General features: G+C 45.1%; 1 protein-coding gene across 1 annotated transcript in view; it reads left to right on the plus strand.

The window, feature by feature from the left end:
* SMAD7 (SMAD family member 7) overlaps positions 1 to 13652 on the plus strand; it is a 50894-nt gene extending 37242 nt beyond the window's left edge. The window contains exon 4 of the mRNA XM_081881564.1: positions 11461 to 13652. Coding sequence (XP_081737690.1) covers positions 11461 to 11999 — 539 coding nt within the window. The 3' untranslated portion in view covers positions 12000 to 13652. The remainder of the gene's footprint in view (positions 1 to 11460) is intronic.
* The last annotated feature ends 1069 nt before the right edge of the window (positions 13653 to 14721 follow it).

Below are 14721 nucleotides of genomic sequence, written 5' to 3' on the forward strand. Positions count from 1 at the left end.
AGAGAAGGGAGGGGAAGGGGAAAAAAAAACAAGAAGAGAGCTTTGGGGGATATTTAAGTAGAAGGAGTGAAGAGACACCAAGGAGGAAATAAGGTTTTTGAAATTAAAACTTCAAAAATAATTAGGCTGGGCTTCATACCAAACAACAGCAAAGAGGGCCATTTACTGTAAATATTATGAATGGATTTGGCTGAGTTTCTCGATCCCCGCCCTTCTAAGACTCCTTTTTCTTCTGAGCTAAGTAGAAACTCTGCCTTCAGACACCACAGAACTCTATAATTTGCATGGCTGATGAGGCCTGTTGCCTGGGACAGAGGAGGATGGAGTCAGCTGGCTTTAGTCTAACCACCAGAGACAGCCAGGCCAAGCCTCCTTGGCGTGTGTCTGTGTGTGTGTGTGTGTGTGTGTGTGTGTGTGTGTGTGTTTTCCCCCTAGCTATAAAGCATACTCATTCGAGGACTCGGTGGCTTCTGCCTGCTGGCTTTTAAAAGAAAATACAATTAGGCTTTAAAAAGGAATTCCCCACCCCCCACCCCCGGCACCGCTCCATCTTTCGTCTTCTTCCTCTTTGGATCGTTTCGTAGCAATCGTAATTGATTACTTGTCATAATTAGACAGCGGCAGTGACTAATGAAGCATTTATGAATCAATGTATGTTTGCTTTCCAAAGACCCCTTTTAAAATGCTAGGAAATGTAGGTCTTTCTACTCTATGATCCCTCTCTAACGATAGGACACACAAATTTGGGGCGGGGCGTGCGTTACGTTCTTGCAGCCCGTGGCACCATTCACACATTCGGCAATATGGGTACCTTTAAGGTGTGGTGAAGCAGTCAGGTCATTGGTGCATCTAACTTGGTGTTTTCAACATTGCATGCGCTTCCACTGATGCAATGTCTAAATGCAACACATGCACACTCATTTTCATACACAAAGCTTAACTTTCATTATTCTTCAGCTGGGGAGGAGAGATCGGAGGAGAGCACCACTTAGACATTATTCCTCAAAGCTGATTATTTTGGGTGGTGGGTGGGCTACTTGAGTATTATCTAGGGCGACCCCCCCCCTAAAGTGGGTTGAATACGGTGTGGGAGAACACACACTTTCATGTGAAACATTGCGTCATGTCAAGTAGGAGGTTGAGATCCATCAAGTGGAATGTCATTCACAAGTTACAAGTGGCAGCCCCCACCCAGGGATAAGAGAGGATGGTGGTTTCAAGTACCTTGCATGACTTAGAATCATAGAATCATAGAGTTGGAAGAGACCACAAGGGCCATCGAGTCCAACCCCCTGCCAAGCAGGAAACACCATCAGAGCACTCCTGACATATGGTTGTCAAGCCTCTGCTTAAAGACCTCCAAAGAAGGAGACTCCATATTTAGAAGTCCATATTTAGCCTGGAGGTTCATATATCACACATTTTTGGAGTTACGTAAACCACTAACTTGAATGTACCATCCATTCAGGTGGTCAGGGGATCATGGGATTGTGAGGACAAAATGGGGAGGCGGAGAATCATGTACACCACCTTGAGATCCTTGGATCCCAAACTGCTCTCTACAGAGAAATTGTAGGGAGGGATGTTTCAGTGAAACAGGAGACACTTCTGAGCAAGAAAGGTTGTTTGATAGTGGAACTGGCCGTCTTGGGAGGTAATGGTATCTCCTTCACTGGAAATATTTAAGCAGAGAGTAGGCCATCTATCAATGTTGCTGCAATTACATCCTGCTTTGTAGAGCCTGCATTGAGCGAGGGGGCTGGAATGGATGACCTTGCGGGGTCCCTTCCAGTGCTAAAATGCTATGAATTAACAACTTGGAACTTGCTCTAAGTAAGTAGAGTCTCACTCCCTCCAAAAGCCAAATTCTGACACACATTTCCATTGTTATATATGGAATACCTTTATTCCATTTGATGGTGTGTCCAAGCATGGTCTGAAGAAGAGAGAATGAACATTACATCAGCAGAAACTTAAAAAGGATGGGGATCATTTTCAGAAACTTTTATATGCTTTAGCTTGTAGGGTTACATAGAGTAATAACTGCCTAATTAGCCACAGACACAAATTCATGCTCTCTTCTGGGGATTAAAGGCCCCATAGGCACCCATTGACGCTGTGGACTATAATGGCTCCTAAAGAGATGGTGTGCTTTGTCAATAGGTAAAGGTAATGCGACCCCTGACCGTTAGGTGCAGTCACAGGCGACTCTGGGGTTGCAGCGCTCATCTCGCTTTACTGGCCGAGGGAGCTTCCAGGTCATGTGGCCAGCATGACTAAACTGCTTCTATCGAACCAGAGCAGTGCACAGAAATGCAGTTTACCTTCCCGCCAGAGTGGTACTTATATATCTACTTGCACTTTGACGTGCTTTCAAACTGCTGGGTTGGCAGGAGCAGGGACCGAGCAATGGGAACTCACCCCATCACAGGGATTCAAACCGCCACCTTCTGATTGGCAAGCCATAGGCTCTGTGGTTTAGACCACAGTGCGTTCCACTTTGTCAATAATCCACAGATTAAGAACTCCCTTAAATATTTGTAACATCACTGCCAGGTTGGGTCTTTGCAGCCTAGAGATCCAGCGGTTTTGTACAATCAGTGGTAGTACAGTGGTACCTCGGGTTACATACGCTTCAGGTTACAGACTCCACTAACCCAGAAATATTACCTCGGGTTAAGAACTTTGCTTCAGGATGAGAACAGAAATTGCGTGGTAATGGCGCAGCGGCAGCGGGAGGCCCCATTAGCTAAAGTGGTGCTTCAGGTTAAGAACAGTTTCAGGTTAAGAACTGACCTCCGGAATAAATTAAGTACATAACCCGAGGTACCACTGTATTCAGATGGTCCATGGTCAATCCTAGAAGGCATTTCTAACGTGGAACGACTCTTAGAAGAGTGTGCAAGTTATGCTCTAGCTTAGTTATTCAATAACTGTTAAGAGATCCTTTGCTTAGTAAACCTAGACTTAGAACATATGGTGGACCACAGGGATTCTAGTACTGTACAGCATTTTGAAAAAGAATCAGGGCTATGTGGTCCACAAGAAAGTGAATGAACAGCGGTTCTTTGGTGGCCCTCCTTGCTTTCTGCTCAGCAGTGGTTCCAAACAGTGGCAATATTTCATCTGAGCAGGCTGTGAGGAGTAAGATGGACGGCAGCTGGGAAATGTCCTGAACTTGTCACTGATGGTGGCATTAGTTTAATACACAGGCCCTTCTAAACTGAAGAACTTGATCTCCTGGGGGCATATATTGTTCTGTTCTCTGTTGGCATACCTAGGAGCCGGATAGAATGGCGAATGCAACAGGGAAATGTGATTATATTGAACTGTATGAAACGAGCTTGCAATTTACATGTGGACGTGATGCAAGGATCCACAAATGCACTTACCAGCACGCCATCTTTTCTTCCTTCCATGCCTTGGGAATTGCAAGGACTGACCTCAGGTGTCTGGTGGGATGGCAGAGCCTCTCCCTTATGTTGCACTGAACCTTGGGGAGAACTTGGGCAGCCCTGAGACATTTTGCTGCCTTTTGCGTGTCTGAGGCGCAGTAGAACCAGACCCAATATTTTAGTGCAGCGCTGCCCAAACTTGGGACTCCCGACTGTTTTTGGACTACAGTTCCCAGCTCTCCTGCCCATTGGTCCTGCTAGCTAGGGATGGTGGGAGTTGTAGTCCAATAACAGCTTTAGTGTCTAAAAAGTTTTAAGATACTGTATTTAAAAAATAATAATTGTCCAGTAGCACCTTAGAGACCAACTAAGTTTGTTCTTGGTATAAGCTTTCGTGTATCTGAAGAAGTGTGCAGGCACACAAAAGCTTATACCAAGAACAAACTTAGTTGGGCCTCTTTTTTGATATATATTTTGACTGTGTCAGACCAACACAGCTACCTACCTGAATCTAAACAGTTTTAGTGTCTGTTGCTGGGATAGCTAGCTTTGTGGTTGCACATCCTGTGTTTATTCACGTTTTTGTGAATCTCTCTTGTACTAGTTACTGGAGGGGTGCCTTTGGCCATCTCTCGGTTGCAGAAGGAACACTTGGTTAGGGAAGTAAAAGTGGCTTGGAAGTTCTTTTGATCAGTTCATTCCCTTTAAGCCAGCTTGGCTGTGTAGCGTTTCTGATAACGTAAGCCTTGTCCTTTTATTCTTAGTTTGCGTTACGTTATCTAGGTGCATTTGCAATACTATATTTACTAAGAGATTCCTAGACATTGCCTCTGTGGGCTAGGCATTGCTTGAACTTTTTCTCACGTGACATCTCTACTCACGTTTTCCCTTGACTGCCATTTGCTCACCAACTTTTTGCTTGATGTGCTGAGCCCAAAAGTGGATCCAGAACTGTTCTGCATACCTCTATTTTTTTTTTATTAACTTGGGGTTGGGTCTCTGGAGGCATATATTAGCATTTCAAAATCTATCTACAATTATATTAATAATTAGCTGCAACCAGAACAGAAATCCCTTTGAATCTGTTCTTGGCGATTAAGTTGGGAATTCTTTACTACAGCTACAGGAGAGTAAATTCAGGGATGTAGTACAATCTCAGCCTTCTCCAGACCTAGTTTCTTCCAGATGCTTCATATTACAACACCCATCAGCCCCAACAATTAGCCATGCTGGCTAGGACTGATGGGAGTTGTAGTCCAAAACACACCAGGATGGGGTGTCTGTACTGTCTGAGATACCTTTATTATCACAGAGTTTTATGCTTTTATGGCTAGCTATAGATACAATGGACCCACAGAAATTATATATGTTTTTACTCTGTTGGTAACTTGTAGAAAAATTATTTTTTCTCTTATTTCTTCCATTTGTTTTCAGTCTCTAATATTGTGAATGCGTATTCTTTAACCTCTTGCAGTGAATGCAGAAGTAAGCCTGGGGCGCATATTGACATCTTTCCTAGGTTAGGACACTTAATCACAGTTTTGGGAGTCTTAACTAGTCTTGATAATCTCAAGGCTGCTGTGGACGTGCATTGTTTGAATACGCCACTGTGGAAGTGTACAATTCCTGTTGTATGCACAAGAAAAATTTCCTGTCCAGGATTGGCTTCAAGAGGAAATGTTTCTTTCCCTTTTAAAAGGTGGCTATGCAGAGCACTGACTGGCGAGCACTTGTGACGTCACCGCTCCATCTCCTCTGTAGAGCAGTTTCACAACTCTTTTTAATGGATGTTATTTTCTGTTTAAGTAAAATGGTGAAGATTTAAATTAATAAACATTCCAAAAAATGTTTAAAGGCATGCAGCCCACCTTAAGATTGTTGTGGATGCATATTTTGATACATATTAGCCAGTGTGGTGTAGTGGTTAAGAGTGGTGACTCGTAATGTGGTGAACCGGGTTCGCTTCCCCGCTCCTCCACATGCAGCTGCTGGGTGACCTTGGGCCAGTCACACTTCTCTGAAGTCTCTCAGCCCCACTCACCTCACAGAGTGTTTGTTGTGGGGGAGGAAGGGAAAATGAGATTGTTTGCCGCTTTGAGACTCCTTAGGGTAGTGATAAAGCGGGATATCAAATCCAAACTCTTCTTCTTCTTCTTCTTAAGATTGTTATTCGTGCATGGGTATGTCTGTCGAATGGGTTGCAAAGGTGAGGGAGTGGGTTTTTTTACCCTAGATGCTGGCAATCTCAGAACTAATAAGACTCTGCTACAGATTGAATGCAGCACGAATGGGCAAACAGTAGCTTGTCACCTGCCTCATTCATGAAAATGATAAGCAAATTACGCTAATTGCATGCAGCTGAAAATGCAAATGAGCTTTGATTCTCTTATCTCATGATATATTACTAATCTGGCCTTTGGTTCTGAACGAATTGCCCAACCATGGCACTGAATAATGAGACCATCTGCACGGTTGGCTCCCCAGGGACAGCTGGAACTACTGCTGGCTGTTCCAGTGCTAAGTCCCATTTTACAGTGAACTGCAACTGGGGAAGCGAGAATTGCAGAGATAAAGGCGCATTGCATGACAGTGAGCAGCCAGTGAGTCTTCGATCTGCAGCCCTGGTTGGCCTCACTTGGTCTGCATGCTGATGTGCACCCAAGTAGTTGCAACCCACGATAACTGACTGCTGGTAAGATTCCTTTGGTCTGTTGTGGATGCTTAGAGCTCCCAGCGACAAACCAGCCTGAGAAACAATGCAAAGGCAGGCAATGAAATTGCACGTGACAATTTGATGTTTGTGCTTCATCCGCTTCACACTTTAGCAACGCCCGCCAGTTTCCTAACTGCAAAAAAAAGGAAAAAAAGGTTCCCTTTTGAAGTGGATTTGTCGATCTTAGGGCACCCAGAGTATATCTTAATCCTTTTCAGTTGCACAAACCTAAATTTATGGTGTGTGCTTGAATCCCTCCTGCAAAATAGCAACAGTCTTGGAGGCACGCCTCATCTAAAATCTTGGAGTGTGCATGATCTTGAGCAGGGGTCAGCAAACTTTTTCAGCAGGGGGCCGGTCCACTGTCCCTCAGACCTTGTGTGGGGCCAGACTATATTTTGAAAAAAATAAATGAATAAACAAATTCCTGTACCCCACAAATAACCCATAGATGCATTTTAAATAAAAGGATGCATTCTACTCATGTAAAAATACGCTGATTCCCGGACCGTTTGCGGGCCGGATTGAGAAGGCCATGGGGCCGGATCCGGCCCCCGGGCCTTAGTTTGCCTACTCACGGTCTTGAGAGTCTCCTTGCCGCTCGAGATGGCAGTGCAACTGGCCATTCACATTGGGCGGAAGTTAACGCTTGGTCAAGGATCATAATGCACCATCCAGTAGCTCCACATCACCGTTTGGTGTGTGTGTGCGCGCATGCATTTACGCCCGCCACCCATGTAGGAAACTTGGCGTTCAAGGAGGTCACTGAAACCTGCCTGTGTGGTGAGTTCTTAGCTGTAAGGGACATATAAATGGAGAAGTCTCTCTGTCTGGCACACACAAACACTAGAGCGAGAGAGAGGAGCCTGCAATTTATCTAGGCTCAGCAATTAACATAATCTGAAAACTTCTCTTTAACTGACGTCTGTCTGAAAATTGCTGGGTGGACTGGCGGGGCCAAGGAGATGAAAGGGAAAGAATGCAGTCTGAGGGATTTTATTTCATGAAATAGGGGAGCTACAGAAAGAAAGGTCCTTCTACACAGATACACAGATAGAGATGTTCACACACAGACATTCTCTGCCTTTGGTTCTCGCTTTGCTTTTTCCTTTCATGAAAGCGTTCTCAAAACCCCAACCCCCCTTTAACCTGGGAAATAGTTCTGTACCTTTTCTATTTTTTTATTTCTGTATAAAAAGAAATATGCATCCCCTTTGTTATTCTGCACCGACGAATACATTTGAAGTAGTTCTGGAGAGTTTAGGTTAAAGGTAATTTGATATGAGCGTTCTTCGCCTATCCCTCCAGCCCTTTTCAACCCCCTCCCCTTAACTCGGCTTCTCTCCCCCCCACATTTTCGGTGCCAGGTTTCAGTGGGATAGTTTTATTGAAACAAAGAATTGTGAGGCACAGAAAAGGGGACTGTTGGAGGCGGCCGGGTTGGGGGGGGTGGGCAAAGAGCTGAAAGACAAAATCAAGGCCTACCTCAAAAATATGGGCAGCCCATCCCACAGGCCCAAGCGGTTTAAGGGAGAGGGTCTTACGCCCCCTGGTCCCCAGGGATGGGTTGTAAATTTTATCTTTCTAATTCCCAAAACACTGCCTCCCCTCTCTTTCTTTTTTTTTTTTATAAATAGAAGCTGCCTCAAGCTACCAAGGAAATATTTTCCTAGCCGGCATTTAAAGGAGGAAATTGCACAACACTGTTCCCTCCCTCTAAATGTGGTTGTTGGGTTTTTGTTTTTTAAGTATTGCAAACTGAATATACCACTCTCAGATCAGGGGAGGGCTGGCTTTAAGGAGTTGGAAGTGGGCGCAGAAAATGGAGCTGCGGAACGATGTGCTTTTGGCTCCGTTGATAGGTTTCCTCGATGGCGTAGCTGCCAGCTTGGAAAGCGCTCCCCCGACATCGCCAGCTCCTTGTAGGAAAACTTGGTTTCGCAGGGATCCTTCCCGGGAAATAATCGAGAGGAATATAGGATGCCGCTGCATTCAGAGTCTGACCATTGGTCCATTCTAGCAGCTCTTTCCTGCCTCTCATGGTTTGGTTTGCCTCCATGGTTTGGTTTTCTTGGCAACGTGAGAGCCACAACCGAGGAGAAGCGTCAGCTCTGCTGATGTTGATGTCTGAGGCAGGTCTTCCTCGCGCCACCCTTATTTATTTTTAAATGTTGCTGGCCTCCAGGGTGAAAACGGCAAAGCACCATAGACCCGAAATATTTGATTAGGGCATAAATTCTGTTTTATAGTATTCTCGGTTTGCTTCTGCACTGTGGCTATGGGGCCACAGGCTTCTATGCGCACGGCACTGAAAGCATTGGTGATGGTAGACTTGAGTTTGCACCTAGGGAGGCTGCACAACTGGGTTATCACCCTGAACTGGCAACCCGCTTCACAGCACGCATGGAGCTGGGACACCCGATTCAATTTAGTGCACACATTTTCTCGGTAGTCCATGCATCTAAGCAACCTGTGGATTTGCCACACCTTTCTCTGAACTGAACACCTTTTCTCTGAACTGTGCCATTGGCATAGATACTCTGCATTTTCACCAGGGCTCACCTGTACGGGGCTTTGAGTTCAGTGTGCGTAGGATTGATCAGGGAAAATAAGCAAGGTGCAAATGCCACACTGAACTCTGTGGTAGAGGGTGATTTTGGAGCAAAATGTTCACATGCTCCTGACTGCTGTTTTAACACCCAGGGATATTTTGGCAGTTTCATGAGGACTCTGGTGGAAATATTCTTGAGTTGTGAGACACCCGCCCCCCCCCCCCGGCCTGCTCTCCCCACCCCCGTTCCCTATTTTCTGCCCCTTGTATTAAAAGGGAACTTTGCATAGAGTTAATAGTTCCCAGGCCTTCCTACGTCTGTAAATAGCATTGTGGAATTTCTGGGTAATCAGAACAGAGCTGATGCTCTCTGCAAGTTGCCTAGCACTTTGAAAGAGGGATTTGGAGTCAAGGCTCCCCTCCAGCACCCTGGTGATAATTGCCTCCTTTACCCTGTTTAGCAATAAAGGCAGAGTTGAGAAAGAGAGGGAAGCAGATTTCCCCACCCCCTTTCCCCCCTTCCACCCCACTGCATTTTTTTGCTAACAAATGCAAGACTTCCGGTCTCCACCCCTGCTACCACAAACCACAGTCTAACTGCAATTCAATCAGATTTATAGCTCATCTGCCGTCTGCATCCTTGAGCATTTATGACCAGCGATCTGGCTATAGGCTTAAATAAGGCCCGTAAATTATAGCAGATGATCTTGCCCTACCTCCCCAGTCTGGATGGAGCTATGCTTAACTCTCCTTTTATGTCTTCCTCCCTCCCTCCAAGACGAGAGGAAAATTTATTATATGAAACAAAGCTTAGGGATTGGCTTTTAAGAACAGGATGATGTACGCGGCGGGTTAGTCTGTGCGATCCTCGCTGTCAGCCCTGCTTACCCACATTTGACATCACGAAAGATGTCTGCGGCTGATTAGCAGGTCTTTGGTATTATGTTATCTGCCATTGATTTGCCGTTGGCTTAAACTGAATGACTGTGTTCACGACCTGAAGGCTGCAGCCAGGCTGCAGGGTGGGGGTGACGATAAATCAGTTACGGGAGATGCAAGGTGGCACGTTGTGCTGTAGTTTTGTGTCTTCAGCCAGTTCCTTTACCACAACATGATTTGGTTGGCCCGATTCTGGAATAGTCTAGACCAGTGTTTCCCCAAACTTAGTGGGTCTCCAGCGGTTTTTGGACTACAACTCCCATCATCCCTAGCTAGCAAGACCAGTGGTCAGGGATGATGGGAATTATAGTCCCAAGGCAGCTGGAGACCCACGCTTGGGGAAACACTGGTCTAGACCATAGCTGTCAACGTTTCCCTTTTTAAAAGGGAAATTCCCTTATTCCGAATAGGATTCCTCACAAGAAAAGGAAAAAGTTGACAGCTATGGTCTAGACAGTGGGGAATGGAACCCGGGTAGGAAGAGTAGCCAGAGCAGCAACAGTGATTAGTCCCAGATGCTTCACTTTTTAAAAGTTCTGCAGTTTACCATCAGACCTAAGTTTGTGGAAGGTGTTTTGGTCATAGGGAGCTTGGTTCAGCTCTCCACGAATCCATTCATTCACACTGACTGTTATTGACACAAAAGTGATGCGATGAAGCATCACATGGCATACAGAGAGCCCTGCTGGATCGTCCAGCATAGAGTTGGCCAAGGGTCATCTAGTCCAACCCCCTGCAATGCAGGAATGTCCCATACAGGGATCAAACCTGCAACCTTGGCATTACCAGCACCATGCTCTAACCAACTGAGCTATCATGCTGTTTCTAAACCACGGGCAGCTCAATGCCTCTGGGAAGACCACAAGCTGGGCAAGGAAGCAGCAGTCATGCCCAACACCTGGCGCCCAGAGGCCTCCTTCTCCAAAGGTGGAGATCTTGTTTAGCTCTTTTGACTTCGAACATAGTAACAGCTTTTCACTGAAGGAGGAACGGGATTCCTGAGCTGTGAAAACAGCCAGAAAAGCTTTCCTATAGAAGTATCCTGCTCTTCTGAACATGTGGGTGTTGCCAAAGGAGCCACAGTCACACCATATGGCAGAAGCACAGTGGCCAGTCAACTGGTGGTGACTTTGCATTCTTGCTGCCACATCAAAATGGTTCCCCAAATCATGTCCAATGTTCGCCCATAATGTCAGCCAGGGAGGGATTTGTAATGCATGCATTCAGCCACATAGAACTCTTTCCTGCTTGCTGACTACAGGATCCAATTAAAACCCAGAGACTCTTACTTATGTGTATTTGGGGTGTGTGTGTGGAATAGTTCTCTTAGAGCCCACACTCCCCAAATATTTAATGATTTGTAAGCCCAATTCTCTAATGTTTAGCTGCAAACTACTTTGCATTTGGGTTAATTGATTCCATAATAAGACGGTTGCAGAATAAACAAGGAAAATGTTTGGTCTCCATTGGATTCATGCAAATGAATGTGTGTATTCTGTTTGTAGCTAAAAACATAAATTATCTGGTACACTTAGTGGAAAGGAGGGGAGGGTTGGTGGGCCTGGGAAGACAAATGAAGGGGCTTCGTTGATCTGTTGTGACTATTTGGGTGGAGCCTGTGGCTGAGTTGGCAGAACACATGTTTTGAATGCAGACGGTTCCAGGTTCAGACCTTGTTAGCCCAAGACTGGCACAGGTACCAGTCAGTACTGAGCTAGAGTTCATAAGAAAGCTTTATGTGTTCATTAAACGACAGGGGGCATGCATAGTTGTTCATATTCTGTGTTGTTGTTGTTGATGATGATGATGTTGATGTTTTGTTAAGAGGTTAAACTTTGGTCTCCCATCTTCTCTCCCTCCAGATTCCCACGTTCTGCAAGAGCCAGGGGATCCTTCACACTGGTGTGTGGTAGCATACTGGGAAGAAAAAACACGCGTGGGCCGGCTGTATTCTGTCCAAGAACCGTCCCTGGATATCTTCTATGATCTACCTCAGGGGAATGGCTTCTGCCTCGGACAGCTCAACTCGGACAATAAAAGCCAGCTGGTGCAGAAAGTCCGCAGCAAGATTGGCTACGGCATCCAGCTGACCAAGGAGGTCGACGGGGTGTGGGTTTATAACCGCAGCAGTTACCCCATTTTCATCAAGTCGGCCACACTGGACAATCCCGACTCCAGGACGTTGCTAGTGCACAAGGTGTTCCCAGGCTTTTCCATCAAAGCGTTTGACTACGAGAAAGCGTACAGCTTGCAGAGGCCCAATGACCACGAATTCATGCAGCAGCCGTGGACTGGCTTCACCGTTCAGATCAGCTTTGTGAAAGGCTGGGGCCAGTGTTATACGAGACAGTTCATCAGCAGTTGCCCTTGCTGGTTGGAGGTTATTTTCAATAACCGATGATGACTCAAGAGACTTAGGCCGGACTCAACAATGACCTTTTATAACTACTTTGCTGCTAAATATCTCCTTCTGAGTGCTTGCTTTTTCATGCAAACTGTTTTTGTTCGTTTGTTTTCTGTTTTGAGAAATAGCTTATGGAAAGATTTCTCTCTCTGTGTTTCTTTTTCTTTTTTTTCTTTTCAGTTTTGGTATTTCAATAAGTTTCTTTTCTTCTTTAAAGTGTGAATGACCAATAGCTCAGAAGGGGGAAAGGAAGGCACCTGGGAAAGGGCTGGGCTGGGGTGGAGTGGAGGAGAGTTTCACTTGAACGTACTTCATTCATTAGTGGGTCATTTTGTACCCTTTAAGTTATTATTGCCCGAACGTGGTGGGAGGAATTGGACGCAGCTTGGTAGCTCCCTCTCGAATTCAAACAGTGGTACAGGTTCCTGCCCCCCCTTCCTCACACCCTCTTGGTGAACACACATCAATTTGGAGACCCGTGTTTGCTCCCAGAGTTCTTGCGCACGTGGCTTTTACCCTGCTTGTTTCGGTTGAGGTATCAGATCTACACACATGCACAACAAGGGATGTCATTGCAAGGCAGGAGAGCTCCACACGCACATTGGAGTTACCATGCTTTTAGGAAGGAAAGAAGGATAACCTCTTTGGTTTGCCTTGCAAACTCGGTGCTAAACTGTTTGCAGGAGTCTGCCGCTGTGCGATGCCTTCGTGCCGATCTCGACGCAACATGCATTTCATTTCGCTGCAGCTTCTGCCCTTTGTGGCAGATCAATCCATCTGCTGTTTGTCACAAACACACCAACTCCTTTGCTGGTATGAAGGAAGCCGACCCTCTGCGGCGATGGAAAGCCCATTGTGGGTCCCTGGTGCAGAGCAAATGTCCACAGCCCACGTGAAGGCGAGCAGAGTCCGATTAGGGAGCAAATGCAGCCGAGTAAATCTTTTGCCAACAATCTTACAACCTTTTCTTCTCTCTTTCTCTCCCCTTCCTGCCCTCTCCACTGCGGCCATCTGCTGCTTTAACACTTCATGTCTGTGTCATTTGGGGGTGGGGGTGAGAAGCATGGGCTCGGAAGGGCATGCCCATTTCCCCATTGCGCTTAGTGATCATTTGTGATGCCAGGAAAACAATTAAGGTGCATGGCCTGTGCTTTTCAAATTGATCTGCGATGCAGACTTGTTTGAGACCTTTTTCTTTTTTTTAATAATAAAAAAAAAGACGAAAGGGAATTTCAGTATTTATCCCCTTGTAACCTGCCCTGATCAGGTTTGCAACAGTACTGTTCGCATCCAGAAATTGCAGTCATTCATTTATTTCTTCTTGAATTCATACACTTAGTATGATAATTTTACACTGTTCTTAGCTCAATGAGCATGTTTAGACCTTAACATAAGCTATTTTTCTAAATATAAAAGGTTTAAGTGAACAAGAGAAGCATTCTCATTGGAATTTTAGCATTGAAGTGCTTTGGAAAACAAAAAAACAAAACAACAACAAAAAAGAGACTCCTTTAAAAAAAAGAAACCCTGAGATTTATTAAAGAAAAAAATGTATTTTATGTTATATATAAATATATTATTACTTGTAAATATAAAGACGTTTTATAAGCATCATTATTTATGTATTGTGCAATGTGTATAAACAAGAAATAAGAGAAGATGCACTTTGCTTTAATATAAATGCAAATAACAAAATGCCAAATTAAAAAAAAAAAGGTAAGATCACAAGATTGTGGTGTTTTTCTTTATTCCTCTGGCTGTTATCATCCAGCTAAACACTTTTCTAAATGAGTAATTTTGGTGGTTTTTTTTAAGTACACTTGATGTGATAACCATGCACAGCTTAGTTTTTTCAAAGTGAGTTGGGTGTCAGGGAAATAATGGTGCTCAGAATTGCAGGGGTGTCTGCATAGCAGAAACTGGTCACTCGGGCAATAAAGTGTAACCCACGTGGGTGGCACTGTGGATTAAACCACAGGGCCTTGGGCTTGCCAACTGGAAGGTCAGTGGTTCGAATCCCCGCGACAGGGTGAGCTCCCATTGCTCGGTCCCTGCTCCTGCCAACCTAGCAGTTCGAAAGCACGCAGTACAAGTAGATAAGTAGGTACCACCTTGGCGGGAAGGTAAACAGCATTTCTGTGCGCTGCTCTGGTTTCGCCAGAAGCTGCTTAGTCATGCTGGCCACATGACCCGGAAGCTGTACGCCGGCTCCCTCGGCCAGTAAAGCGAGATGAGCACTGCAACCCTAGAGTCGTCCACGACTGTACCTAACCGTCAGGGGTACCTTTACCTTTACCTTTACCTAACCTTGACAAAGGGAGAAGTCAGAATCGGGACCTTCAAGATAGGTGAACTTGGAAGCTTCCTCATGATGCAGGGGTGAGAATAACACAATGTGCCAGATGTTAACATGGTAAGATAAGGCTGTCCCATTTCCTGGTTTTTAATAAAATTATTTTAAGCATATAGGGAAGAAAGAAAGAATTCCCAGCTCACATTAACAAGAATAAATCTATCAATCCCAATTTATATCTTATCTATCGTATGTTCAAACAGATATCAAAACAAGATTGACGATTTTATGTTCCAGTGTAGAAAAAGGGCAGTTAAGATCTTCAGAAAATTGGAAGTACAAGTTTCTCTGCAACCGTAGAGACTCTTGTTGATAATCTAAAAGTACACAAATGCAAAAGATTTTCCCAGAGTGAATACAGTAGGC

This window comes from Podarcis erhardii, assembly GCF_964252035.2.
Source record: "Podarcis erhardii genome assembly, chromosome: 11".
Taxonomy (NCBI): Eukaryota; Metazoa; Chordata; class Lepidosauria; order Squamata; family Lacertidae; genus Podarcis; species Podarcis erhardii.